This window comes from Actinia tenebrosa, unplaced genomic scaffold, assembly GCF_029948245.1.
Source record: "Actinia tenebrosa isolate PJP-AT-01 unplaced genomic scaffold, QUT_ActTen_1.0 PGA_scaffold6__47_contigs__length_16458017, whole genome shotgun sequence".
Classification (NCBI taxonomy): Eukaryota; Metazoa; Cnidaria; class Anthozoa; order Actiniaria; family Actiniidae; genus Actinia; species Actinia tenebrosa.
The window spans coordinates 11,072,308-11,100,205 of record NW_028292583.1 but is presented as its reverse complement, the minus strand read 5'-3'; the positions used below and the strand labels follow the sequence as shown (position 1 = coordinate 11,100,205).

The window sequence follows — 27,898 nt, the reverse complement described above, 5'->3', positions numbered from 1 at the left end:
ATTAAAATATAATATATTATTTTACTTAAACAGCGTTTCATGTATGTTTTTTTACATTTCATAGAATTATACAATTTGAGTCAATTTTTTTTTTAATTTTCCTAATATTTTTAGCCCTGAAGAATAATTACAGAACTTAAATTTAAAATAATGAAATGAGAAAGCAATTAAAAATTTCTTTACAAGGTATACTAAATTAATTAAATTGGATCAAAATCATTTATTAATCGATTAAATAATTAATGTTAGATTAATCAAAAATAATTAATTAATAATTTAAAATATGGCGTTTTTAATTGCTGTATATATAACAAAGTTCGTTTGTAGTCTTGCATTAGATTCAGAACTGTAATTTCTTGGTGTAATAATACCATTTTATAATTTTTGTAAAATAAATAAAAGTTTGTACAGTAATTTCTTTATATGGATGTACATGCGCGTTATTAGTTCATTGACTGTAAAACTTTTTTCGTTTAAAGAGCTTGCTTTTGAGATGGCGAGGGGGAGTCAAAAAGTCCCAACAGGTATTGTTTAAACCCCCCTCTCAAAAATTACTGGACCTGCTGCCCCTGTTTTCTGACTGCAGTTTTTCTCTCAGTAAACTGAAACTTCAAAAGGGTTTCTGACGTGCGCACGCATGAGGCATCAAAAATATTTTAATTTCCTCTAAAGCATATGTACGACTGACTGTGACTTCGTCTCTCGCTCGATGCGCTCGACAATCTCCTCGCTTTGCTCGAATAGAATACTCTCGCGGGAGACGAGAGGTCGAAATGGGGCAAGACTATCGTGGAATCTAACCTTGAGTAAGGTAGAATAAGACGCGGCCAACAAATCATATTCCGCGAAGCAATCGATATCTAAAGCACAAGGGGGATACCGGAGCCAGAATAAATAACTTCTGCACCCCAGGGTAGGCCTTAGGAGAAGATGGCCGCCAACTTATTATGATGACTATTTATCCATACTAACATATTTGAACATAAGCTGGGCATACATATATAGAGTAAATAAAGAGAGCAAAAGAAAAAAAGGGAAAAATTAGGAAGAGCAGTGAGTTTCATATAAAAACGTGGGAATATTAATATTGCCAAGGACGTATCGTGATCGTAAAGCATTTTTATTGGATGGTCCGATGTCACGTTTGATTTTTTCAAAGGATGTTATATATTTTTTAGTTTGACAGTGGTGACCAGACAGTGAAGTTGTTTCGAAAGTGTGACGCCGTTTTCCATTCATTGATGCTCTAATAATGGCAGGGGGCAGACAAATAATTGAAGAACCGACATGTGCTTAATTAAAAGTTTTCTAAAAATTCCGGTGTTGGTTGGCAAAGAGCACGATTTGAACTCGTGCAGGTTTAATAAAGGTTTTGAACTTTTGATCACTAATTTACCTAGAATTTTCAACCAACGCGAATTTTCGGCCGGTTTTATATAGACATATATATTGTCTTTTTGATACTTTAGATTCTGCATGTTCTGTTATTTTTATTCAGTAGAACTTGAACTAAATCCTATAATAATTATTTTAAAAACCTATGGAGTAATTTTTGTTGATGTATTTCCAGTTTGATACCACCAACCCCTGTCGTTTTTTAATCACTGAGCTATTAAAATGTTTCAAATCCAAGTTCCCTATTGTACTGTGAGCCAGTTTTGACAGCGGTAAAAACAGGCAATCTTGAATCAAAAATCTAAAGAACCAAGGATACGTTCATCTTGCTAAAAGCTTATACAAAAACCTGAACCACTTCGGCTATAGGTTGACAATCGTCCCCTCTTTCTGTAGAACCATCGCATTGTCCAGCCATATTGCAGTAACGTGGTCCATCCATTTGACTAGTCGGTAAGATGTAGGTAGTGAACTGTTCATCATCCTTCGCGCTCTTTCGTCGATGATAAATATACAACGCTAGTATCAGAAATAGAAACAAAAATGGAAATCCAAGCGTTCGATAGTCACCAGCGACTGCGTCAATAATGATGAATATCAGAAGAATTAGCAAACATAAGACGAAAATACAGAATTTACAACAACAGGCATAACGCTTCCGTCTCTCCGTTTGCAAACGCGGTTCGTTCTGCAGATCAGGAATCAAATCCATTGTAGTCTGAGTCTGTCTGATTATCATCTGCGGTGATGAGTCCAGGTTGAATTAATAAATCTTCCACTGGTTTATTGTTGAACATACGTGGACGGGAGTTAATAGTTATATAAGAATTTTCTCAAGCCACGAGGCAAAATGAGACTTTTTAAGAGTGGCTAGTAAATCGTTGAGATACTACTCTAAACAAGGAAGTTGGGTTTTGTGCTAATTGGGGTGACGTCAATCTGTAGGTTACTGACCCGGAACGAATCTTTAAATAATAATAAATAAATAAATAAATAACTTTATTTAAGTGTCGATGTATTTAGTTTATGCAACTAATTGGGGACACTGAAAATAAACTGAAATGAAGAAATAATCAAAGAAACATAAAGTGTTTTAAGAATCCCAACTTGCAAGGAGGCAAACCAGTAGGCTATTTACAAGCATGGTGGAGAAACTTAATTTGAGCTAATCAGAAACCAGGACAAATAAAATAAAAACTAGCCAACCCCCTCTCTCCCTCTCTCTCTCACTCTCTCTCTCTCACTCTCTCTCTCTCTCTCTCTTGAAAAGCAGGTACGATAATATGGAGGGAAATAAAAATAAAAATATTAACGACAGAGTAAGAATAGTTTGCGTGACTATACTGTTCATTTGATTTCAGCCCTTGGAATTTGAGACTGCAATCCGGCATCCTCAGCGTTCCAGGTTCCTCAGCGTTCCAGGTTCCTCAGCGTTCCAGGTTCCCAGATTCTAAGCGTTGGAACAGCCGAGACAAAGCTTGTCAGTCAGTTTAAAAAAAATTAAAATCTCTTTTAACTCGATCTATTTTGACGTACCACCGTACACATGATTGCTTCATCGTAACAAGGCAAGTACGCGGACAGATCTTTGTTATTCTGACTAAGATCAGAAATTTTGAGTTCTAGGAAGAACTGATCGTAAGCATAAGCACCATGGAGTTGTGAGGGGTCTAAACTCTCCTCGTATGAAGGAGGGGATTCAGTCATCTCTTCTCGATACTGCAAGTTACCTCCATGAACATCACTCGTAACACCTTGTAATCGTGAGGGCACTGTGCTAGTACTTGGTGCTTTAACGTGAACATACAAACGATATGCAATCCAGGCTATAATCAGAGACATTAGCAATAGAACTGCGCCAAGGATTCGAAAAGAAACCTCGTCTTTCGGGTCACACACGGTGATTACTATGTTCGATGCGATGAAAATCCCAAATGAAAATATCCCCAAAAGTGAAGCACAATAATTGAGTTTCGAGGACTGGTCAGTTTGGCTAGATCCTGTATCCATAGCTGATCGAAGAACTGTTTCTATCGGTGGTTGCCACATTATTAGTAGCAAATTAACAAAGATAGCGGAAGAAAAATAGGAAGAATATCGTGATATTCGTGACTAAGAAGCGAATACTGATCTAACTCATGTATGTATTGCCATTGTTATTATTATTATGTCAGTCATCAAGCTTGACAGTTCTCTTGTGACGTGTGATGATCACGGCTACTGTGGAGTATTAAAACACGTCTGAGCAACAGCGCACATTTTGTTAGTCAGTGTTGTCAAAATGAAATAGTTCCTCTCTTCTTCTCTATTCCTATTCCCCTTATTGCGGTCCCTTACCCGCAACTGTGCCTGATATTTCAGACGCGACTAGTTTTATTTTCAAGCAGAAAGAAAACTGGAGTCCAGAAAACTAAACTAAAGTAACATTAAAATAACATGAAACACTCGTTTACTCTTTCTCTCCTTTTACTCTGACGGCTTCGCCACTTCAGTTACATCTTAATTTTCTTTCTCCCCCCCCCCCCCCCCCCCCTGTCTTTTCTTGGCCCTCTTGTGATATTCTTTTTGTTTATTACTTTATTTGTGCTTGTTTCCATCTATGCTTTTGAATCGCATTTTCTCTCCGAGCTGAGTCAGTTGCTTAAAGCTTTTCATCGTTACGGGAACCAAGTAAAATCTTTAATGTGATACAGCCGCAAATGGTGCGCAGAAAAAGCAACGTCGGATTGGATAGTGAGAGGACTTTTAAGGGTGTGTAGGGAGAGGGTAAGGACTTATGAGAGGATTTTATAGAAGCAGAGCCGACGTGGCATGAGTGCGGACTGATCAGGTACCGCTCAAAGCTGATGTCACGCGATGAACGCATTAACTTTTCGAAAACTATTAATGAGCGAAAACGATTCGCGAAAACGCTACGTATATAGGCGCGGGAACTACAGTTCGTATTAGACATTTCCGATTTAGCGGCATAGGGAAAGTATATTCCGCATTCTATAATCCGACCGGAATAGCATAAATTAAAAAGAGCTATCATCATTTTATTCCAGAATTAACCAATAGAATTTTCAAAACTCCTTATCTTACTGTTTTCTCAGCTAGTACAATGTATTATTAAGTAAATAACAACTGCGTAAGAAAGTTTGTAACTATTGTTACTGACGTTACTCCTTCGTCTTACTACTATGGTCCTTAATAGTCAATCCTCTTACTACGAAGAACTAATGTCCCAAACGTCATATACTTATGAACTTTATTATACACCTGTTGTATTCAACGTACCAAAACAGTCACAACTGACTAGTAAGGGCTAGTAGTATCAACATATCTTGAGATTTGTTTACAGTATTAAGCTAGGAATTTTTCTGCTCTCACTAATATAAACATGTGTTACGCCAGTTTGTTTTACTTTTCCGAAAAGTATATCAAAAAGAACATATATAACATTACAGTGTTTTTAGAATTCTTTTCCTTCTATTAGCAAGAGCACCACAAGTTGCTATTACAAAGGGTTGAAATGGCCTCATGTGTCGAAAAATATCCGAGGTCGCTGAGTACATTTTCAGGAATCCAATGGCGTGCTCTACGCGGATACGAAGCGACCTTAGCGCTCTGTTGGCATTCTGTTGTCGTCTGTTGTAAGCAATACGACTTGGAGGGATAAGAGGTGGGGCGTTAGCGTATCCCCCATCAACTAGCAGCCTTGCTCGTCGTGGTAGATTCCTTCTTCTTCCATGGCCTATAGCAGGAAGTCGTCTGTATGACTCCGCATCGTTCATATGCCCCGGAAATCTGCAACACGTTTGTTTACTATGAATACGTGTAGTACTAAATTTTGCTTATGTTTGTGTTTGTTTATATATGCAGTAAAATAGCAGCTAGATCGAAATACTTAAGCACAACATGACAACGCTACTATATAGCAAACGTACCCAGCTACAAGGAGTACTACCAAACCATCTGCGTCAACAATTAGTTGTGTACTCATAAAATGGTACTTTTTGTCACCTCTATAAGTCAAGATTACAAACTCTTCTTCTACCTGTAGTTGGCACCCGAGGTGTGTGTCTTGGACTGGTAACTTCTATACCAATTCTTCGTACGATAGCATCAAAGGATTCTAGTGTTTCCCCGGTCATGTACCAAAAGATGTGTGGATGTCTTCGTGCTAAACAATAAACAACTCTGCCACTGTTACGATGGTTAAGCAGCTGATTGCCAAAAAGTCGGGCTAGGAGATTAGCTCCCGTTGGTGCCGTAGAGACAAGCGCAATGAGTGTGATGAGCAGGTTCCCTATTACATGCATAGGAAATAAAGGGACCAAACGTTGTGGTCTTTGAAGACTCAGTTTTATAGCTGCAAAGATAGACAGCAGGGTTACTACAATAAACATTGGGAAAGGTGGGACATCCATTGCTGACTGACGCAAACAGGTAGTGTATTAAACATATATGCAACTTTTTCGTTCGCAATCACGAAACCAAACAAAAATATTTAAAAAAAACATTACGACCAGTGCACGTGTGCACGTGCCTATGTATGCAAATTTTAGGGCTCTTTTCACTTTTCTTAATCCTGTGAGAAAGGCGCGATGGGCAACAACAAGCAAAGAAAACCAAGAAAAAACTACACTCAAGTCGAAGATACTCTTCTTCTTCAAGCTGTGCAAACATGTGGAAGAGAGTGGAAAAGCGTTTTGAGTTTTATGAGAAGGCATGTTGAGGTTTTGGGAGAAGCAGGTGATCAGTATTTGGCAGAAGGAAATTCCAACAAAGTGTTGCAGGAGCGATTAAGGAAGAGAGCTACTAAACTGCTTAACAACGCTCTTCCTTCAAGGTAAGAATGCTGTTGACCAAAGAAGAAAGGACTCTCAATAACGGTATTATATGGAGTGCGATGATTCTTTTATTTCCTGGTAGGAATGCCAGTGAAGCAAGTACGTCAAATAAAATAATTGATGAAGAATACTCGTCCGCATCCAGTGTGGAAGAAACTTGTAATAAAGATACTGAAGAAGTTGAAGACATTTGCAGAGCTATCAATGACCGCGAAACAAAGTATGTGTTACATGCAGAAAAGAACGAACCAAATGACGACCCTGCTGACATCCTTACACGAATCAAAAAAAAACAAGAAAAAGCGAGAGGATGGAAGACAGGTAATTTATAAGCAGACAGAATTACTTTGAACGTTTCTCATACCTATTTTATAATAAAACCTCGTTAATTTTGCTATTATCCTTTAAGGAAAAGACCTCTCAATGAAAGCTCAAAGTCAAGTGAAAAGCTGAAGTCATCTAGGAACTCCCAGGTCACCAGAGAGAAAAAACTGGACAGCTTACTCGAAGCAATCCCCGCCGTTCTTGATGCGGCCCAAAGTGCTGCACGAGAGCACCAGAAAGCATTAAAAAGCTGGAGGGCAGTCCATGGTCTTGACGTGACAGATTTTTCGTCAGATGAAGACTAGCACCTTATAGGCTTTATGAGTTCTGTTCACGTTATTAATAAATAGACATTAAGCATCACGTTTTTTCTGGCCGGCATAAGTACGTTTTTGTTCTTTCCCTGTAATTTAACTAGTACCTTTTAGAAACCTTCTCAGCAAAGACAAAGGTTATTTCATTATTTATCTATTGCTTCTTGAAAAGCTTTTCAACTTTTTTTTTACTTTTTTTTCGTTTGCGTAGCACAAATGTTTGTCGAAAACACGAGATGTTTACTGAATCTCTCAAATATCTTGTTTTGTTCTGAATTTCAACGCATTGGTTATGTGCACAGCCTTTTCCACTGTAGAAGAACTAACAGAGAACTTGAATAAAATCCTGTTTTCCCCCGCAAAGGAGAGGGTACAGAGTTGGAAAGTAAGTGTTTACAGGCAGTGAGCAATCTCAGTAGGCATCCACATTTCAACTATATGTTAGCGATACGTACGTGTCCATGCAGAAGAAAAACTTCTCGAAAATAATAACCGTCGTGGTATTCTACATTATATGCTAGCATTCTTAGTCCTTTTATAAATTTAAGGGCGAGCATTTACATTAGTATATTATAAACGCAACTTTTTTATATAAATGCGTTTCAACGGGACGAGATCTTATTCTCGAGCACACTGCTCGTCAGTTACGCTAATAAAACAGGTAGTGTTAACGATATTAATTGTGCAATACCTTAAGTTAAATAAAACAGGTCTACTGAAAGCTGTTTCATTATTTTATTGAATTTTCTGGTCATAACGATGATTCTAGCCTTATTCCGCTGGTTTATGCTTATTCCGCTAGTATATGCCTATTCCGCTCATATGCCGCTAAATCGGAAATGTCTATTGTATTCTATTCATAAATTCCTACTCCGGGTAATACATAACGAAGCAATGACAATTAGTATTAAAATACTTGCCATTATTAATCGTAAACCTCAGTGTGCAGTACGTGAGGCGGTGTAATCTTATAATGATATACCGGTCTATTCTTTCTTTTGATTGGACGAAAATTCTTACCGCTCTGACGCTTTGACTTCAGTCCAGTATTTCGAACAAGCAAAATAACTTAATTCGTTGTTGTTAAAAGCAAGCGGCGATATGGAGTTGGGTAACTACACGATTGATGCCATTGACTCAACATCACGCCTTCCGCGATGGATTGTAGTTTTAACCCTTCTTTCGTGTGCCGTTTCGGTTTTGGGCTCATTAATCCAAATTATGACTTATTACATGTGCAGACAGCTAAGGATTCCCTCTAGAGTGCTTCTTGTCTATATGTCTGTAGCAGACCTGCTCTCTGCCCTTGCCTTTGGAATAGGAACAATCAAAGACTTCCACGAAAGTACACATTGGTGCATTGCTCAAGCGTTTTTTTCGACTTTTTTTTCAACATCCTCCATGTTTTGGATGGTTGCTCTGTTAATCTATCTCTTTGTAACTGTGGTGACCATCAACCCGGAGAGATCTGCAAGTCTAGTTCTATACTTCCACACTATCTGTTGGGGTATTCCTGGATTAGTTTCACTGTTAGGTAAGTAGCATAAGACTTGAAGATGTGCATTATGTAACTGATAATATATAAATATGGTTCAAGTGTCAAATAAATCGTAGGCATGGATATAACCGCTTAATAGAGGATGAACCTCTACTCTTTGAATATGATAAAGCCCTAAAAACATAAAGCTTTCTTTAAAAAATTCGTTTCAAAATTTCGATTTCCCAATCATAGTTTCGAACAAGTTACATTTGGGCAATGGATTTACCAACACGCCAAATATTTTTGCGAATCGGGAAACTGTGTATTACAATGACCTTTGATCATCGAGTCACTTACTTGAGGCCGGCCTCACGAAATGCTTTCATTATTAGCCTCGCTGGGCGAAACAAATGAAAATATAAACTAATTTTAAATAAACAAGTTTTATCGAAAAAATTTTTTTACGCGACTGGCTAACTATTTTTGGACTTCATTTAGAAGTGAAAGTGTTAATAGTGCAACGATTTGATCAATATGCAGAAAGTGAATAACGATTAGCTAGGGTGGCCTCCGTATTAAACAAACAATTATCAAAACACAACACATTTATTGTTTGATTATTAATTATTCTGAAAAAGACTTCTTTGAGCAGTATAATTATTCCCGTGATTTCAAAATTTCTAGCTTGGACTTCTTGTCTGTGTGATTTTGTTCAATTTTCTAACCGACTAACTAATGGTCTTGTTTTCTATATCCACAGCATTGTGCTTTAGAGAACTTGGAACCACTCACTCTAGAGTATCAGTGGGTTGGTGTTGGGTCAAGGTTTATAATCCACAGTCATTAATTTGGATGCTGGTCACAGAAAAACTCTGGGAGCTTGCAGCCTTCTTTTGCCTTGTAATCTTTTCTATTGGCATTAGAATACAAATATCTCGAAAGGTGATTATGATATTTTCTCCTGAGAGCAAACTGAATATAGAGAAATAAACTGATTTTATTTGGCAGGGGTGCTGGCCAAGGGATGTTTATGGAGGGGTGACATGGGATAAGCCCAGGCCCACCGGTCTATAGAGCAAAATCTGTATTTTCTTCCTTGCATGGTATAAGGGAACGAATAGTGCTAGTATGAATACCACGATATTATGCATTTATGTATTTTATTACTGTCTTAATGTCAGAATTATATATGTTCTTTCTTTCTTTCTTTCTTTCTTTTTTTCTTTCTTTCTTTTCTTTTTTGTGAGTGCATTTTTTTATATTTTTATAGAAACGAGATGTTTTCATCACCAAGGGCGATAGGCAATAGCTTATTACCGACAGAAATGGTTTCGTTGAATGCAAAGTACATTGAATCAGTTTCAACACTAATGTCCATGTTCTTGATGAGAATAAAAAGCGGAAACATATTCCAGCTTGATTCTTGCAATGACCTATCTCCTATTGCTTTTTATATTGCTTATCCCCTTCGTTTCTTCTGGATGAAGAGCCAAGGGTGTGAGTTTGCGAAATCATAATAAACAATTATTATTATTCACAGCGCAGTAATGAAGATCTTGATTACCTGCCCATTGGAACTGCTGAGGCCATGAGAAAGATCAACACGAAAATCTTATTTATACCTTTGGTGTTTCTGCTGCTTCGAATCTGGGGATTCGTGCGCTTTGCTTTATTTATACGCAAATCACCACATGCAATGAATAGCACTCTTATGGTTCTACAGGTAAGAAGATGTTATACTGGAATCGTTCTTATTTGATGGGATACTACAGGCTGGAAGAGAGATGAATGGGTTAATGGATGGACGGAATTATGGATGGAATGAGATGAGATGAGATTGAAAAAATGAGATAGAATAGGTCAGTGGAGTGATCAATGGGTAAATATGTGGATGGTCGGGACCGTTAATGAAATGCGATGAGATTGGATCGGAGGGTGGGAGGTAGGGAGGGAGGGAGGGAAAGAGGACGGGAGGGATGGTGGATGGATGGATGGATGAGAGGAGGGAGGGAAGGAGGGAGGGAGGGAGGGAGGGATGGATGGATGGATGGATGGATGAGAGGAGGGAGGGAGGGAGGGAGGGAAAGAGGGAGGGAGGGATGGATGGATGGATGGATGAGAGGAGGAGGGAGGGAGGGATGGGAGGGAGGGAGGGAGGGAAAGAGGGAGGAGGGAGGGAGGAGGGAGGGAGGGAGGAAGAGGGAGGGAGGGATGGATGGAAAGTGGTACAAGACCTGGTAATATATCAGTTATAGTGAGTGAAATATGGAGAGAAGGCTTGATAGAATGGGATGAAATTTGATGGGTGGGTATAATGGGATGAGATTTGATGAATGGGTAGAATGGGATGAGATTTGATGAATGGGTAGAATAGGATGAGAATTGATGAGAGGAATGGATCAGGAACGACGTAAGTTTGGATAGAGATAAATATCAGTTTTGGATGAAATAAAAAGCTGCTGGAAGGAACATGCGATCAACAATGCACACAAAACGTTTGAACAAATTAAATAATAGTTTATGCATGCTTTACATCAACAGGGAATAGGAAACACTGGCCAAGGATTTGCTAATTTAATACTCTTTTGTCTTTGCTCGGCAAGAATCAGAGAAGCTCTTTTATCGGGATTATCCAATCTCACAAACAAGGAGACTTACTTAAACAAACTGTCATTCTGTCTGCGGTGTTGTTTTAGACCAAATAATGATTCATCGAAACCACTTCTTCAAGGACAGAGTAACCAGGAAACTAAGAAAAACTTTTACGTGCATTTTAAAGGAGACGTTTTTGATTATAAGTATGATAATAATATTTAATCATGTTTTTATTGCGCAATTTGACACGAGTTAATATGAAATGCGCATCCACAAGAATTTATTTATTGCTAACAATGATATTTAATGCTTCTATTGCGCAATTTTACACGAGTTAACATGATCAAATGCGCACTGTCAAAAGAATTAAAATAATATTATACTGGCTCACAGAGCTGAATCGTGAAGAAATAGAAAACGCGCCCGCGTGGTGTGTGCAGTTATAAAGCACGCGGGTGCTGGCAGAACACGAGAGAAGTGTTAGGAGCAGCACGACCGCGCATAGCGGCGGTGCTTCTCGACATTTCTCGAGTGTTCTGCCAATCCCCACGTGCTTTATGACTCAACACAACAGAGCACAGCAATTTCAATTATATTCCAACCATTTTATTAACCAAATGATGAGCCATTAAAATAGTTCCACCGACCAATACAACACATTTTGTATAACAGTCATTCTCTTGGAATAGGAGGTACCACCGTCCATTATTCCCTCCCACTTTGAAGTACTATGGTCTTGAAGCCACCGTGACTCTAGGATCCTCTGAATACACCCTAATAATCATAAGGGTGCCGATTGCATAAAATCAGAGCAATTCAAACACAAATGTTATCAAACGTTAAATCATGACTGATAAGTTAGTATTCCACTTTTTTACATATATTGCAATTGGGTCCGGTTTAGTTTAGTTTAGTAGGTTTAGTTTCCGGCCGACGTTGTCGTTCTTCCAAGAGTCTCATGATACTATAGAAGACTTTGTACTCTTGAGCTTAATTCGTACAGCTGTTAAATTTCAGAGTTTTATGTAAAGTCTGCAGACGTGGGACTTTGCTCGGTGATATCACTTAGCAAGCTGCTGCTGTTTTCCCCTTGTGTCCTCGAGTCGTCCCTGAAGTATGCAACCCCTCGGAACAAACACAAGGTTATCAGATATACTAAAGGAATGTATGCCAGAACATTGACCAAGATCTGTAATCTTAGGAATGTTGAATCACGAGCGTCACTATTAAGTGCTGAGCTGAAAACGGTGATGAGGCAAAGGTTTGTCAACAGCAAAGCATCTAGAGTATTCAGCCAATTGTATCTTGTATTGTAGGGCTGTAAATATAGAAAGATGCCCAAAATCAGGATACAAGAGGCTTCCAGGATGGATCTCTTCAACGGACCAAGAGGAAGGAACAACGCCATAAGAAGAATCCAGATCCTGCATATGAAGTAGAAGCCAGCAAACCAACGATTATTTCTCTGCTTCTCTTGGTCTTCAAAACAGTTTTGGAAAATGTCGAAAAATAATAGGTATCCGTTAAGACAAGGAAACTTCCCGGAGAACCAAGGTGTAAACACCAGAACGATAGGGAGGAGAGCCACAAATAGCAGTAAAATGATGGCAAGGATCGTGAATGGCAAGTGTGTTTTCCAGTCGTCAGAGAAGTTGATATTCCCGTCTGAATACAACACCCATTTGCTACCAACCTTCACGTAATGAAGGATGTTGAAGGATATTGTGGTGATGTCAGTATAGCAAAACACTAACAGATTGCACAGAGCGTGGGATACGTTCCTGCCGATGTACCAACGAGGAAAACACCTTGCTACCCTAGACAATACCAAAAGAAGGAAAAGAATATAGAATGGAAGGATATAATTGAGGCCCAGTTTGTAGAAGTTTGTTAATCCAGGATAGAAACAAATACCAACTCCTTGGAGTCTCCAGTTGGCAAGTCCAATGACAAACGATATGAATTTATCATCATTGAGCTGTGTATTCGTCTGCAAAAGGTATCCCATTATCTGATAAGAGTACAGCCACGAGTTCAGATAAGCAGTGAAGATGTCGAGGTTTATCTTGAGCACCAGCAACACAAATACCAGCATCACTAAAAAGAAAACTAATAAAAGCCAAGTATTTTGCTCACTGCACTCTTGAGACGTTTCGACACATTCTTCACTTCCCACACGCACGGTATAATTCGAGAGACATTCTCCACAGAGTGGGATGTTTGCATTTCTATTCTTTGCACACAGTTGATTTCTTTTAAGTGGAAAGTCTCTTTTTTCTGTATTAGTTGTATTTTTATTACAATGTCCGTGTGGACACGAGTATGTGTCAAATGTTCCATTAGGGACATTACCTCCCCAGTAGCCCGTCTTCAAGTACACTGTTTTCCTGTCATCACTGCACCTAGAAATCCCAATCAGCTGTTTTTTCGAGCAAATACATTCGCCTTCTGCTTCGTTTATATGAAATCCTTGGTTACAGTCGGAGAGTCTCAGGGTTTTGTTATTCGTTGTACTAATGGTTTGTCCACTGACCGTTCTTAAAGTCAAATTGAACATGCCACCATTCTTCCCATTCAACACCAGACCAGACACTACAGTATCATTGTGTTCTATGTTTTTTATCAGTAGTAGTGGTGAAGAGGTACCTAGTCTAGCATCATTAGGATCTGAAGAATCTATTGATAGGTTTACAACACCTTGCACGAGACTTCCTTTTTCATCAATTAGTTTAATAGATACAGAAAATTCCTCACCTGGGGATCGTTCCCATTCCTTCTCAGTGATCTCTATATTAATAGGATCTGTTGATATTTCTTCTTTAGTGTTTACTTTCCCGCCATTTTCTTTAATGTACTTTATAAAATCCCAGTCAAGGGCAAGGTTTCTTTCTTGCGCAGTTGATCGGCAAGCTTGTAAACTGGTTGCATAAATGGAATTCCCACCTCCGATTGATGCATGGTTGGAGTCGAACGTCAGGTTGGTCTTCCAGTTTGATACAACTGGTACAGTTACAGTGTCGTTGTAACCAATAAAACATGCACGCGTGTTCAGCTCAGTTGTACTGAACCCCACGATCGGTGGGCCCCCAACATCCACATACAATGCACCACCCTTGTCTATAGCTCGATTATTCTTAAAATATATAATAGAATCTGGCATTAAATTTAGCAGAGATGCGCCATACATACCAATAGCTCCTCCTTTGAAGCCACTATTCTTTGAAAAGGTTGTCTTACCATACACTTTAAGCACTGCATTATCCAAAACTAAAGCCGTGTTGGTATTGTTGGTAAAAGTTGTGTTTCCTCGAAAAATAATAGGAAACTTGTACGTATGTAATGCACCCTGTCCGATTACAATGTTATCTTCACTTTTGACTATGGTGTTACCACTCAGAATACAATCTTCAAGCTCGACAATATAAGGGAGAATAAGGCCTTTGGGAGTGGGATTCATGTTGTTGACAGATACGGTCATGTCTGCAGAAATAACAAGTCCTATGGCTGAGCCAACAGTAGCGTTGTTGTTAATCCATTGGCACCTCAGAAAAATAATTTTCCGGCAATGATCGTTGTCGTCAACTGGATGGTAGAAGGGGCTATAGTGGGAGACACCACCACCTTGAACAGCAGAATTACTGTCGTAAATACAATCTTCATGGATGATTTTGCTGCCATTGAATGCTCCATCCCATACTGGGATTCCAGTTCTTTCCCCTCCTCCGCCGGTGTGACTGTAGTTTTCTTTAAAAAGAGACCGACGAATAAGCATGGTATTATTCTGGGTCTCGTCCTGAATTTCAATAAACAGCCCTGCACCCCAGATTGCATAATTCCTTAAAAACCTACAATCGTTGATCGTAATTTGGTTATTCATGGCACTACCCTTGATAAAAAATGATAATCCCCCTCCCCGACCGAATGGCATATTATCATTACCAGACGAATAATCAATGTAGTTCATAAAACATTGTTCGGGGGCCAAGTTTTCTTCAAACGTACATCCTTCAATTATATAATTGTTGTCGTTCTGATAGGCAAGTTGTTCAGTATTGTTTGTTCCGAATGGAGGAAGAGCACCTTCGAAAGTAAACTCCACATAAACTCCCCCTCCTGCTCGTGTATATGATAGATTGCGTGAACAAATATTATCCGGGTCAGGCGAGTTGCTGCTGAAAATTGACCTCACGATGTTGACTTCACCTCCAACATCATACATTAATAAACCAATTCCTGGGCTCTCGGTGATTTTGCAGTCTTCCATGGTCACATTTTTCACGTAGGCCAAGAACATTCCAGCATAAAATGGAACGTGATCTTTATGAATTTTTGCAAACGCTGAGCCAACCGTACTCTTATGCAGACTTCCGCAACGATAAAACGAAATTCCACGAATCTTTATGTCTCCACTACGAACAAATGTAAAACTCGCATTTGTAGAGCAGTTGATCAAGACATTGGCAAAACTTCCGTTCCCTGATAATCCAAAGTCTGACACATGCTCGAAAGTAGCATTGGTGAATAAATAGTACACTCCTGGTTCCAGGATAATGACGGTGGCATTTTTTATTGTGACACTGATTGCGTGGTCGAGCGTCTTGCAGGGATTTTGAATAGAAGTTTCCTTTGATGTGGAATTCAAGCAAGATTCGGTATCATTACCTTGATTTGACACAACGATAAAATGGCGATAAGTTCCGTAGTCATTTGGATGTTGGGCAGAACCTCGAAGGAAAAAGTGAGTACATAAAATAAGACTGAAAACCACAGCCAAATGAAGATCCATCGTGAGACAAGAAACCCGTTAAAGGTGACTGATTTCTTAGAAAAGGGGTGACAAAGGAAAAGTCGGAGTCTAGTATAGAAAAGGAACATGAAATGACGACTTTTGACTAGGCGTTCCTCGATAGTCACCCGACCTTAAAACACAGGTAGCCCAAAATAACAAATATTTACAATAAGCCGTTTTTATTACAAATAGAAACGGCTCCCTAGATCTTTGGTGTAGAGTGCGTCTGAAGGATAATATTAATTAGTATGAGTGGAGATGAGTGCTACACACTTAGCTAAATCAATTAGCCGTCTTTAAATAAGTATCAATTAAACTCGAGTTCACTCGATACTGTTTATTTTCAGTAACATTGGGTTACCTGTTTGTTGAGGAACGCCTTGTCATTAGAGACATTTCCTGGTTTTTTTTATTGTTATCAGAGAAACACCCCTTTTCTAAGAAATCAGTCACCTTTAACGGGTTTCTTGTCTCACGATGGATCTTCATTTGGCTGTGGTTTTCAGTCTTATTTTATGTACTCACTTTTTCCTTCGAGGTTCTGCCCAACATCCAAATGACTACGGAACTTATCGCCATTTTATCGTTGTGTCAAATCAAGGTAATGATACCGAATCTTGCTTGAATTCCACATCAAAGGAAACTTCTATTCAAAATCCCTGCAAGACGCTCGACCACGCAATCAGTGTCACAATAAAAAATGCCACCGTCATTATCCTGGAACCAGGAGTGTACTATTTATCCACCAATGCTACTTTCGAGCATGTGTCAGACTTTGGATTATCAGGGAACGGAAGTTTTGCCAATGTCTTGATCAACTGCTCTACAAATGCGAGTTTTACATTTGTTCGTAGTGGAGACATAAAGATTCGTGGAATTTCGTTTTATCGTTGCGGAAGTCTGCATAAGAGTACGGTTGGCTCAGCGTTTGCAAAAATTCATAAAGATCACGTTCCATTTTATGCTGGAATGTTCTTGGCCTACGTGAAAAATGTGACCATGGAAGACTGCAAAATCCTCGAGAGCCCAGGAATTGGTTTATTAATGTATGATGTTGGAGGTGAAGTCAACATCGTGAGGTCAATTTTCAGCAGCAACTCGCCTGACCCGGATAATATTTGTTCACGCAATCTATCATATACACGAGCAGGAGGGGGAGTTTATGTGGAGTTTACTTTCGAAGGTGCTCTTCCTCCATTCGGAACAAACAATACTGAACAACTTGCCTATCAGAACGACAACAATTATATAATTGAAGGATGTACTTTTGAAGAAAACTTGGCCCCCGAACAATGTTTTGAGAACAAGATTGAGTTCCCTTCGGGAAATGATCATATGCCATTCGGTCGTGGGGGAGGGTTTTCACTATTTGTCAAGGGTACCACCATGAACAATAACCTAGTGATTCAAAATTGCGCATTCAAAAACAATCAAGCTGTTTGGGGAGCCGGATTTTTTGTGGAATTCCAAGACAAAACACAGAACAATTCCTTGTCTATTACTGGATGTAGGTTTTTAGGCAACTCTAAAAGCACCGCTGGAGGAGCTGTAAGGTCGGGGTTTGCTATTTGGCCCGGCAAAGAAAAATTTTATCCTAACAAAATTCTTCACGAAAATTGTACCTACGAAAATAACATGGCAATATTTGGAGGGGGTGTTTCCCACTATGGACCATATTTTCACCCAGTTGATACAGAAGATAACTGTCGAAAGGTCATTTTTAGAAGGTGCAGGTGGACGAACAACAAAGCAACTCTAGGCTCGGCTATTGGGCTTTCAACTGCTACAATGGATCTAGCTTTGAATAATATTAACCCTAACTTCAAAGAACCCATTCTTCCTTACATTGTTTGCCTTGAAAACTGCAGTCTTATCGGTAATGAGATCATACGAACTGAAGACGACTTTGTTATTGGTCAGGGCGCGCTTTATACGTACTCCGTTCCCGTCTTTCTTCAAGGATCAACCAAGTTTGACTCGAACAAACAAACAGCTCTGGTTTTAGATTCGGCAATTCTTAAAGTTTTCGGTAATGCATCATTTACGAATAACAGTGGTCTTCAAGGAGGTGCTGTTGGCATGTATGGCATGTCTATCATTGATTTGATGCCGGCTTCAAATATGTATTTCAAAGGTAACAAGGCAACTGGTAAGGGGGGCGCAATTTACGTAAACGTCGGCGGTCCACCAGTTGTCGCCTTCAATACAACCGAACTTAATACCCATGGATGTTTTCTCTCGTATAACGACACAATCACACTTGAACATGTTAACCAGTGGGACACGAATCTCACGTTTGAATCAAACGATGCGTCAGATGGTGGAGGGAAATCCATTTACGCAACCACGTTACAAGGCTGTCGCGAAGTGGGAGATAAAAGGATTAACAATCATTCCCTGCAGTGGAACTTTGTGAAGTATATAAACGAACATGGCGGTCAAGGAAACATTTCAGAAGAAATATCAACAGATCCTATTAAAATAGAGATCATTGAGAAGGAATGGGAACGATCCCCAGGTGAGGAATTTTCTGCATCTATTAAACTAATTGATGAAAAAGGAAGTCTCGTGCAAGGTGTTGTAAGCCTATCAATAGATGCTTCAGATCCTAATGATGCTAGACTAGGTACCTCTTCACCACTACTACTGATAAAAAACATAGAACACAATGATACTGTAGTGTCTGGTCTGGTGTTGAATGGGAAGAATGGTGGCATGTTCAATTTGACTTTAAGAACGGTCAGTGGACAAACCATTAGTACAACGAATAACAAAACCCTGAGACTCTCCGACTGTAACCAAGGATTTCATATAAACGAAGCAGAAGGCGAATGTATTTGCTCGAAAAAACAGCTGATTGGGATTTCTAGGTGCAGTGATGACAGGAAAACAGTGTACTTGAAGACGGGCTACTGGGGAGGTAATGTCCCTAATGGAACATTTGACACATACTCGTGTCCACACGGACATTGTAATAAAAATACAACTAATACAGAAAAAAGAGACTTTCCACTTAAAAGAAATCAACTGTGTGCAAAGAATAGAAATGCAAACATCCCACTCTGTGGAGAATGTCTCTCGAATTATACCGTGCGTGTGGGAAGTGAAGAATGTGTCGAAACGTCTCAAGAGTGCAGTGAGCAAAATACTTGGCTTTTATTAGTTTTCTTTTTAGTGATGCTGGTATTTGTGTTGCTGGTGCTCAAGATAAACCTCGACATCTTCACCGCTTATCTGAACTCGTGGCTGTACTCTTATCAGATAATGGGATACCTTTTGCAGACGAATACACAGCTCAATGATGATAAATTCATATCGTTTGTCATTGGACTTGCCAACTGGAGACTCCAAGGAGTTGGTATTTGTTTCTATCCTGGATTAACAAACTTCTACAAACTGGGCCTCAATTATATCCTTCCATTCTATATTCTTTTCCTTCTTTTGGTATTGTCTAGGGTAGCAAGGTGTTTTCCTCGTTGGTACATCGGCAGGAACGTATCCCACGCTCTGTGCAATCTGTTAGTGTTTTGCTATACTGACATCACCACAATATCCTTCAACATCCTTCATTACGTGAAGGTTGGTAGCAAATGGGTGTTGTATTCAGACGGGAATATCAACTTCTCTGACGACTGGAAAACACACTTGCCATTCACGATCCTTGCCATCATTTTACTGCTATTTGTGGCTCTCCTCCCTATCGTTCTGGTGTTTACACCTTGGTTCTCCGGGAAGTTTCCTTGTCTTAACGGATACCTATTATTCTTCGACATTTTCCAAAACTGTTTTGAAGACCAAGAGAAGCAGAGAAATAATCGTTGGTTTGCTGGCTTCTACTTCACATGCAGGATCTGGATTCTTCTTATGGCGTTGTTCCTTCCTCTTGGTCCGTTGAAGAGATCCATCCTGGAAGCCTCTTGTATCCTGATTTTGGGCATCTTTCTATATTTACAGCCCTACAATACAAGATACAATTGGCTGAATACTCTAGATGCTTTGCTGTTGACAAACCTTTGCCTCATTACCGTTTTCAGCTCAGCAGTTAATAGCGAGGCTGGTGATTCGACAGTCAAGGGATTACAGATCTTGGTCAATGTTCTGGCATATTTGCCGCTTGTATATCTCATGATCCTGTGTTTGGTGTGTGGTTGGAATTATTTTAAAGAAAGACAAAGATCTAATAGATTGTTAATGGATGTGGAGAAAACTGAAGAGGATTGTAACAGCGACGAAGATGCAGAGAAAAGCGAAACAAATCTTGGCTCTTTTAAATGGTATGTTAGCAAAGCCTGTTTTATGTGATTGCTACTCGTCATGCCAATGATGTGACTGACTGATCACTGACTGACTGACTTATTGATTGATTGATTGATTGATTGATTGTTGATTGATTGTTGATTGATTGATTGACATTTCCACAGAACTTTGAAGGCTTTGACGTTCCCACATCGAAGGCTTTTACCAGAGCGAGGTTAACCATGGTATTGACATACTGGCACGGGCAACTGGACTTCAGTTTAGGCCAGCTTTCAGAATTCCAGAAATTTATTCCAACCAAGGACTGACCATAGCACATGTATCATAGAAGAAAATTTAGATTCAGAGGAGCAGCCAAGCTTTTATATTATTGCCCTTGAAAACATATGCACGGAATCACTTTAAAAGTGAGACTCATTATTTAGTATCAACTGAAAAAATATTGTGGCTCTTTCTTGGCGTTGCAGGGCACGTGAGCCATAAAGAAAATATAAAACAATAGAGGCTTTGCACCGTTTCCCAGTGGGAAAAAACTCTATTATTGTTGATCTTTTCGTGGCTGCCATCATGTGTTGGTGCAAAGCCTCTATTGCCGAGAAAAATGAGTTTGGAGCTAAACAATACTCTACAACTACAAAGAACGCGGCAACGCAGAATCCAATACATCCTGCAACACCAATAAAGACCCAATATTGTTTGGTACACAATATTTTACCTCTTGACAATTGATTAGCAAAGATGAGATCGACAAGAGTGCAACAAAAGCGGTGCACAAGCCAAAGTTAATTTTTCATGTAAGTCAAAATTAGCCATTAATATCGGAATATGGGTTATTGATATCCATGATTTGTTTAAAAAGGTTATTGTAACCATGGGTTATAGGTGAAATGTTATTTTTCCAAGGGAATTAGGGACTCAGATCGATTTAGAAAGGGCGGGGAAGTTCATGGTACCTTTTAGGGTTCCAGATCTTCAATTTGGTACTTCTTAGGGGGTCGTAAATCTAAAAAGACCACCAGAGAGTAAGACGTTACCCCTTAGGGTGTTCGTCGGGTAATAAGATACCTAATATTAAAAAATGACAGCCAGAACGGTAGTCGTAATTCAGTTTCTTTCTTCGGTCATCATCTGACTTCTATCACTTAAGACAATTGGTATCTATAATAGGAGTCATTTTCTCGCCCCATGTAAGGGAATCCGGAATCCGGAGTCCACGAAATTTTAGGCTTTGGAATCCGGAATCCAGCACTCTGGAATCCGGAATCCTGGCCTTGGAATCCGGAATCCACCCTTTTGGAATCCGGAATCCGCTACTTTGAAATTCAAAGTATACACTCAAATGTTATCGCCTCGACCTAGAATGGACCTATGTAGCCCTTCCCCCACTGTGCAATATCTCCACCAAGAATATCTGTCATCAGATGCTGATTTAATTGATAGACGATTCTACTCATATTGGCAAGTATATCAAATATAATTTTCAGAGAAAGTATCTGAAAATTAACGATATGGAATCCGGAATCCGCAATACAAAAGTTTTGGAATCCGGAATCCAGACCCTTGGAATCCGTAATCCAGAGTCTCGGAATCCAGAATCCACCATAAGTCCGGATTCCCTTACATGGGGCGAATTTTCGTTTTCAAAACTCGGACGTCTTTGGGTGTGTTGTAGATTCAAAACTTTAGCAGTATTGCAGTAGTAAGGACTGACTCTATCAGAGTGAACAATAAGTTTTGATGTACATCGCTTAATTCACGCCATAATTAATAGATCACGCGAATCAATGTGGCTGTCAAGCATTTTATCGTCACCGTACGTTTGTTGTAATACGAAAAGCTATAGATTTTCAAGTCCAAATGTAGGCTACCCCTGAAAATTTTAGTTTTGAAGCACCACAGACCCCTGGAGATTTTTGGTCTTCAACAGCGGGGGATGCGCTTATTGAAAATTGAAATTATTAAAAATGTAACATGAACATCAATTTATAGCCCTCTAGTTCGTTGGTCTTCCTTTATAATTGTCACCACAGGAAGCCCAGTCAGGTAATTTATTACTGATAAAACTGTCATGTGTCGAAGTACTTCCGTTTACTTTCACTTTTATGTTCCTATATCTTGAATGATACAGCGCTTCTGGTGTTTTGAAAACCATGCATAGAAGTTTAAAGTCTTTCTTACCGATTGTAGTCCTCATGTGGACAATAGTTGGTGTGGAGCCCACAGATTATGTACATCATATTCAAGTCGCCATGGACGGCCACGATAACACCTCATGTCTTACAAACAGCTCATTTCCGTGTGAAACTCTTGGCTTCGTCTTGGAAAACTTAAATAACTCCACCAACGTTTCTATCAGGAACGGAAATTACACCTTGAACAGGAACTACAACACCTCGAGTTTGGACAATGTGGCTTTTGTAGGCCTGAGTGAGTCTGTGAAAATTGAATGTTCAAAGGGGGTTGGCCTGCAGTTTCGCTTTTGTAATAACTTTGTCTTCCAGCAGTTGTTGTTTGAAGGTTGTGGCCGATTAGAGTATTCATCGCCGTTCCATCCTTATGACACTGAGCACATTTACCAGTTCTATTCAGGAATTTCTTTTACGTACTGCAAAGATTTGGCTGTGGAAAACTGTACCTTTACAAAGAGTGCTGGTATTAGTCTGGTCCTTTATGATGTGGGCGGAAGTGTGAGCATCATTGACACTCACTTTGTCAATAATACAGCAAAGGGACAATCAAGCAGCTTAGCCGTTCATGAAACAGCAGGTGGAATCTTATTACATTTGACGCAGTTTGGCTCTTTGTATCCATTCAATGACACCAAACATTACATGTATTCTGATGGCAATAACTATACCTTTAAAGGGTGTATCTTTACTCGAAATAAATATATATATGAGGAACACAGCCAATCTCAAGAAACCCCACAACCTTTCGGACATGGTGCAGGGCTGACAGCCTTCTTTTGTGGTTCAGCTAAGAAGAACTCCCTTTTGGTTGACTCTTGTCACTTCTACAACAACACTGGAATTTGGGGTGGAGGAATATTTACCGAATTTCAGAATAAAGCTGAAGGAAATGCTTTAAAGATTGTTGATAGTGAATTTATAGGAAATCTTGCAAAGCATGGCGGTGGAGCAGTGAGGACGGGTAATGACATCGAAAAATATGAATGTCAACAAATGGGAAATACAGTTGAACATATAAGAAATATATTTCAGGACAATTCTGCTGATATGGGTGGGGCGGTGTCTCATTATGGTCGAACATATCTACATAACATCTCTGGGGAATACAAAAACTGGATTCATTTTACAAACTGCTCTTTTTATCATAATATTGCAACTATGGGCACAGCTATTTCAGTTGCTTTAAACAACAAGAATAACTGGATTGAGATGGGTCCTGAGATTCCTTATTGTGTGGTGATAATCAACTGCACAATAGCACACAATGAAGTGAATTACACAAAGGTTGATCAAGGTCGCATAAATGGAATGGGAGTAGTTTATAGCTCCAAAGTGCCAATGATCTTAAGAGGGGAGAATACATTTCAAGATAATCTCTATACAGCCTTGCTTTTGGATAACGCCCCTTTGAAGGTCTTTGACATAACATCATTCACAAGAAATAAGGGCAACAAAGGTGGTGCTTTGGCTTTGTATGGAGTGAGTAGAATGATCATGACTAAAGGCTCAAAAATGAACTTTACAAGAAACCATGCTAGTGAAAATGGTGGAGCAATATATATAGAGGCTCCAGGACCAGAAGTGGGTCCCCAGACAAGGGAACTTCGACGGCATGAGTGTTCCATTGGCTATGAAAATGAAGAGGGAAATTTGGTAAATTTAGACAATGTTCATGAATGGGACACCAATATTGATTTCACAGCAAACTGTGCTCTGCCATCATGGGGTGGTAATTCTATTTATGCCACCACACTACAGTCTTGCTTCTTGGTTAATGAGAGCATTGGAAACAATTCAGCCTTTGCTTGGGAAAACATAACCACATTCAGTGGCCCACTAAACGAGGAAATTTCAACAGATCCAGTAGACATTGCAGTCTATCCATCTGATTGGTTTGTTGCTCCAGGGGAAGTATTTAACCCAAGAGTGCAGCTGTTGGATGAGAGGAACAGTCCAGTTTATGGAGTTATAAAAATAAACATACAAAAAAACGGCAGTGTTCTTGATTCCCTTCATCTGATCCAGTTCATCAAGAATCCAGAAAACCACACAAGCTCTAGTTTCATAAAAGATGTTAAATTGCAAGGGAAAGAGAATAGTGCATTTATTGTTACAATCAGTAGTGTTGGAGGAAAAGCAATTTCAAGATTATTTACACAGAAATTTAAAAAATGTTATGATGGATTTGAGCAGACGTCTGGCAAAGATATCTGTTCATGTATGTCAGGCAAGGTGAATATGCAAGAGGGAGTATATAACTGTAATAGTGATGGTAAACATGTTAACTTAATAGCAGGCTATTGGGGTGGTCAGGTTAAAGGAAAATTTGTCACTTACCCATGCCCACGACACTACTGTAATTTTAGTGATAGTAAGTATGTTTACTCATATGATAATTCTACGATCTGTGCAGATAACAGAATCAATACTCTGTGTGGGGAATGTAAACCAAATTTCACAGTTTCCTTGGGAGGAGAAAAATGTGTACAAACTTCAAGCTGTAGGGAAAAATTTAAGATATCATGGGGGATTCCAATATTCATAGTAGTCACACCAATAGGAGTTTTAATACTTTTGCGTATAAATGTAGATATCTTTACCTCCTACTTAAATTCTTGGCTGTACTTCTATCAGGTTTTACCTTTCGTTTTGAAGCCAGAAACAGTTATGCATCTAGACAAGGGGATGAAAGGGATTTTGGATCTGGTATCTTGGAGGCTGCCAGGAGTTAAGTTGTCATGTTTTGTGAAAAGGTTAGATAATATTGGTAAATTGGGCCTTAACTACTTTTTGCCATTATACATGTTGGCTATACTAATTGTAATTACATTAGTAGCAAGATGTTCATGCAACTGCTATCAACGAACTAATGTTTTCCGTGCCATCTCATCCATACTTGTTCTTTGCTACACCAATCTGACTTTAATTTCATTCAATGCTGTCCGCTGGGTAAAATTGCAGAAAGATTTTTCAGTGCTTTACATTCAGGGTTCTATAACAGATGAAAAAATTCCTGTCGGTTACTATTTCCTGGTTGTTTTTGCTGTCATTGTCATCCTTTGTTTTGTTGTAGTCTTTCCATTATTGCTACTTTTTAGACCATTCTTCATCAAGAATTGTCGATTCATGACCTATTTTACTCCTCTTTACAACATCTTTCAGCATTGTTTCCAAGACCATCTTGGTTGCTTTTTTTCAGCTTATTATTTCATTTGCCGGATAGCTTTGCTTGTGCTCACGGCTGCTCTGGCAACACCAGGTCCCTATCAAAGGTGCTTTACTGAAATTCTTGTCTTTCTGACTCTTGTAATCTTCGTCTATATGCAGCCATACAGAAATGATTCTCATCTGAGATGGCTGAACACTGTTGATACTATTATCTTGTCATTTCTATGCATCATGGCTTTCATGAGCTCAGCTCAAAATACAGAGGCAGCCCACAAAACAATCATGGGTATGCAAATATTCATTGAAATATTAGCTTGGTTGCCAATGCTTTATCTTCTTGGGCTGATAATAATAGCCATCAGATATTACAGTAAAAGTGGTCGCACCCCAAGAGATGGGTATCAGGACCTGGATGATCCAACTTCTACATCAGGGACATAATCTAATCATACTACTTTAGAACTCTTTAGCTTGGGTATACTGTTTCCAAATTTCAAACCAGTTGTCATTCTCTTGAGAATAAATACTTTGTTTTATTTGAGTCTTATCCACATCCATGTGTCTTCTAATGTGCAAATTATGTAGAACTTATGATGACCTGGCCTAAAATTAGAAAAACATGCTGAAGGTAAAGAGTTAACCAGCCAGTCTTTGGACTCACTTCATGTGTGGTAGGGCCCACCAGCATTTTGCATTTTTAAAGCCCCTGTTTCTTGCTATTGTACTTGTAGTCTCATACAAATATAACAACAACAAAATTTTGTTAAAAAATTATTCATCAAAAAACAACAACAACAACAACAACAAACAAACAAATATTAAGTTTAAATGCATGAACAGCCATCATATAAATTAAAACTCGCAGAGGTAATTGAGTATTTTGTGCTATATGGAGAAATTTTGTATTACATAATATATACACTAAATAGTTTGTTATATTTGGTCTTTATAAAAAAAAAAGTTTAAAAAAAATTGTAAAACAGCTGTAAAACATTTTATATATCGTAATAGAAAATAAGAGCTATGTTTTTTATTAATAAATAGATTATTTTGGTCAATGCATTTCAAGGTCTGAATTTTTGGTGTAAAAATCTGATGTGACAGACAGACTGACTGACAGTATGCGTTTCTGTGGGGAGAGAGAGTAGTAATGTGGTCACAAATGCTTTTCAAAGATGCAACAAAGAGTCCAGAACACCTTGCATTGGGCGTCTCTTCCTCTATTCCTCTAATATCAATTCCCCTCGCATGCTGCATAACATCAAAATTCTCGAAACTGCAATTTTATACCACATTTGCTTTCCAATATCATTTTCGATTCATATCTAAATATTCCGCAGTCAATCTACACAATAGATAGATCACGTTTCAGATGCATAACAAGGTTTCTATCCTATTTATATAAACACTAGTAACTCCAGCTTTACGACAAACTGAATACTTACAGATGTTGTCTTGCTTACGATAACTTTTTATCATCCGTAAAGCTGCTTATATGCTAACACCTGAAGGGGATGAATTAATATTTGAATGGAAATTAAAATAAAAGAAACAACATTTAAAGCATCAAACTGTGCTTTTCACTTTTTACCCAATAAAAGAGCTTGAGCACGGCCAACGCAACTCTCCTTTGGGCTTTCAATTGTCCTAAGTTGCACTCTGCATAGTATTTAAAAATGAGTTTTTAATTTCTTCACATAGCAACCAGCGCGAAACAAACTTTTTGACTTCGAAACAGAAAAAGGCATTTTCAGTTGTAAACCAGTTTCGGCGGTCAGACTACGATCTCGTGCTTCGCATCCTTTTACTACCTGTAAGTTTAGATAAAATCTATTGATTTTCGGGATTTGTTTATTCACACTTTTCTTCAGTTTTGAATGTGGCATAAACCTATTAGCAATCAATAAATATGGCCAGAAAGTAAGTATTTTTTTTAAATGGTCCTCATTTTTTTTCAATTTTTTACGACTGAGCCAAATGCAATCTCGTCCGGCTACCATGGTCAGTGTGATAGCAATTTTTTCTATTTCTATTTTCTATTTCAGACGATTTTTTATTTTCTATCGTATGAAAGCATGGATGATAATAGGAGCAGTCCTTTTCATCCATTTAATCAGGCGTATTCAAATTTAAGGCAATATTTTGATCTTTTTGTATATTTATGATGATATAGTAATGATAAAAGGTTAAATTCTACACCCTGAAAAGATGAGAAAACTTACTGACGTTTCGGACGCTAGTCCTTCGTTGGAGTACTACTCCCAGTAAGCTTTAGTACTCCGACGAAGGACTAGCGTCCGAAACGTCAGAAGCTTTTTCATCTTTTCACGGTGTAAAATTTACCCTTTTATCATTACTGTTTCATTAGAAACACCGACGCAGCTCACACTAGTTTTTAGATAGTTATCTCTTTTCATCTTTTCACGGTGTAAAATTTACCCTTTTATCATTACTGTTTCATTAGAAACACCGACGCAGCTCACACTAGTTTTTAGATAGTTATCTCTTTTTATGATGATATAATGAGTGCTCATTAATTTACTGCCTACATA

The 27,898-nt window shown here is 38.7% G+C and overlaps 6 protein-coding genes across 6 annotated transcripts; 4 read left to right on the top strand and 2 right to left on the bottom strand.

Moving 5' to 3' along the window:
- Positions 1-4,838: 4,838 nt before the first annotated feature.
- LOC148906063 (uncharacterized) lies at positions 4,839-5,390 on the bottom strand. The gene is made up of 2 exons (XM_089038555.1): positions 5,325-5,390; positions 4,839-5,184 (listed from the first exon to the last, which is right to left on the bottom strand). The coding sequence occupies exons 1-2, from the start codon at positions 5,378-5,380 to the stop codon at positions 4,839-4,841; spliced, it is 402 nt and encodes a 133-aa protein (XP_088894681.1). The 5' UTR covers positions 5,381-5,390.
- A 594-nt stretch (positions 5,391-5,984) lies between these two features.
- LOC148906062 (uncharacterized) lies at positions 5,985-7,589 on the top strand. Its single transcript, XM_089038554.1, has 3 exons — positions 5,985-6,229; positions 6,313-6,551; positions 6,640-7,589. Exons 1-3 carry the CDS (start codon positions 5,985-5,987, stop codon positions 6,681-6,683), a joined length of 528 nt encoding a protein of 175 aa, XP_088894680.1. The 3' UTR covers positions 6,684-7,589.
- A 299-nt stretch (positions 7,590-7,888) lies between these two features.
- On the top strand, positions 7,889-11,600 carry LOC148906061 (G protein-coupled receptor 157-like). The gene is made up of 4 exons (XM_089038553.1): positions 7,889-8,402; positions 9,109-9,290; positions 9,889-10,071; positions 10,890-11,600. Exons 1-4 carry the CDS (start codon positions 7,970-7,972, stop codon positions 11,163-11,165), a joined length of 1,074 nt encoding a protein of 357 aa, XP_088894679.1. The 5' UTR covers positions 7,889-7,969; the 3' UTR covers positions 11,166-11,600.
- LOC148906060 (uncharacterized) lies at positions 11,528-15,765 on the bottom strand. Its single transcript, XM_089038552.1, has one exon. It carries the CDS (start codon positions 15,727-15,729, stop codon positions 11,965-11,967), a length of 3,765 nt encoding a protein of 1,254 aa, XP_088894678.1. The 5' UTR covers positions 15,730-15,765; the 3' UTR covers positions 11,528-11,964.
- A 414-nt stretch (positions 15,766-16,179) lies between these two features.
- LOC116297583 (uncharacterized) lies at positions 16,180-21,080 on the top strand. Its single transcript, XM_031705840.2, has 2 exons — positions 16,180-20,006; positions 20,154-21,080. Coding segments are annotated over exons 1-2 (3,798 nt in total). The 5' UTR covers positions 16,180-16,209; the 3' UTR covers positions 20,155-21,080.
- Positions 21,081-22,034: 954 nt separating this feature from the next.
- On the top strand, positions 22,035-26,909 carry LOC116297564 (uncharacterized). Its single transcript, XM_031705815.2, has one exon. The coding sequence runs from the start codon at positions 22,140-22,142 to the stop codon at positions 25,785-25,787; it is 3,648 nt and encodes a 1,215-aa protein (XP_031561675.2). The 5' UTR covers positions 22,035-22,139; the 3' UTR covers positions 25,788-26,909.
- Positions 26,910-27,898: the final 989 nt, after the last annotated feature.

Coding starts and splice junctions, on each gene's coding strand:
- LOC116297583 (XM_031705840.2), top strand. CDS start 16,210: ATGGATCTTCATTTGGCTGTGGTTTTCAGTCTTATTTTATGTACTCAC.
- LOC148906063 (XM_089038555.1), bottom strand. CDS start 5,380: ATGAGTACACAACTAATTGTTGACGCAGATGGTTTGGTAGTACTCCTT. Junction 5,185..5,324: donor GTAGTACTCCTTGTAGCTGG/GTACGTTTGCTA, acceptor AACGTGTTGCAG/ATTTCCGGGGCATATGAACG.
- LOC148906062 (XM_089038554.1), top strand. CDS start 5,985: ATGGGCAACAACAAGCAAAGAAAACCAAGAAAAAACTACACTCAAGTC. Junction 6,230..6,312: donor AACAACGCTCTTCCTTCAAG/GTAAGAATGCTG, acceptor ATTTCCTGGTAG/GAATGCCAGTGAAGCAAGTA. Junction 6,552..6,639: donor AGCGAGAGGATGGAAGACAG/GTAATTTATAAG, acceptor TTATCCTTTAAG/GAAAAGACCTCTCAATGAAA.
- LOC148906060 (XM_089038552.1), bottom strand. CDS start 15,729: ATGGATCTTCATTTGGCTGTGGTTTTCAGTCTTATTTTATGTACTCAC.
- LOC148906061 (XM_089038553.1), top strand. CDS start 7,970: ATGGAGTTGGGTAACTACACGATTGATGCCATTGACTCAACATCACGC. Junction 9,291..9,888: donor GAATACAAATATCTCGAAAG/GTGATTATGATA, acceptor TATTATTCACAG/CGCAGTAATGAAGATCTTGA. Junction 10,072..10,889: donor GCACTCTTATGGTTCTACAG/GTAAGAAGATGT, acceptor TTACATCAACAG/GGAATAGGAAACACTGGCCA.
- LOC116297564 (XM_031705815.2), top strand. CDS start 22,140: ATGCATAGAAGTTTAAAGTCTTTCTTACCGATTGTAGTCCTCATGTGG.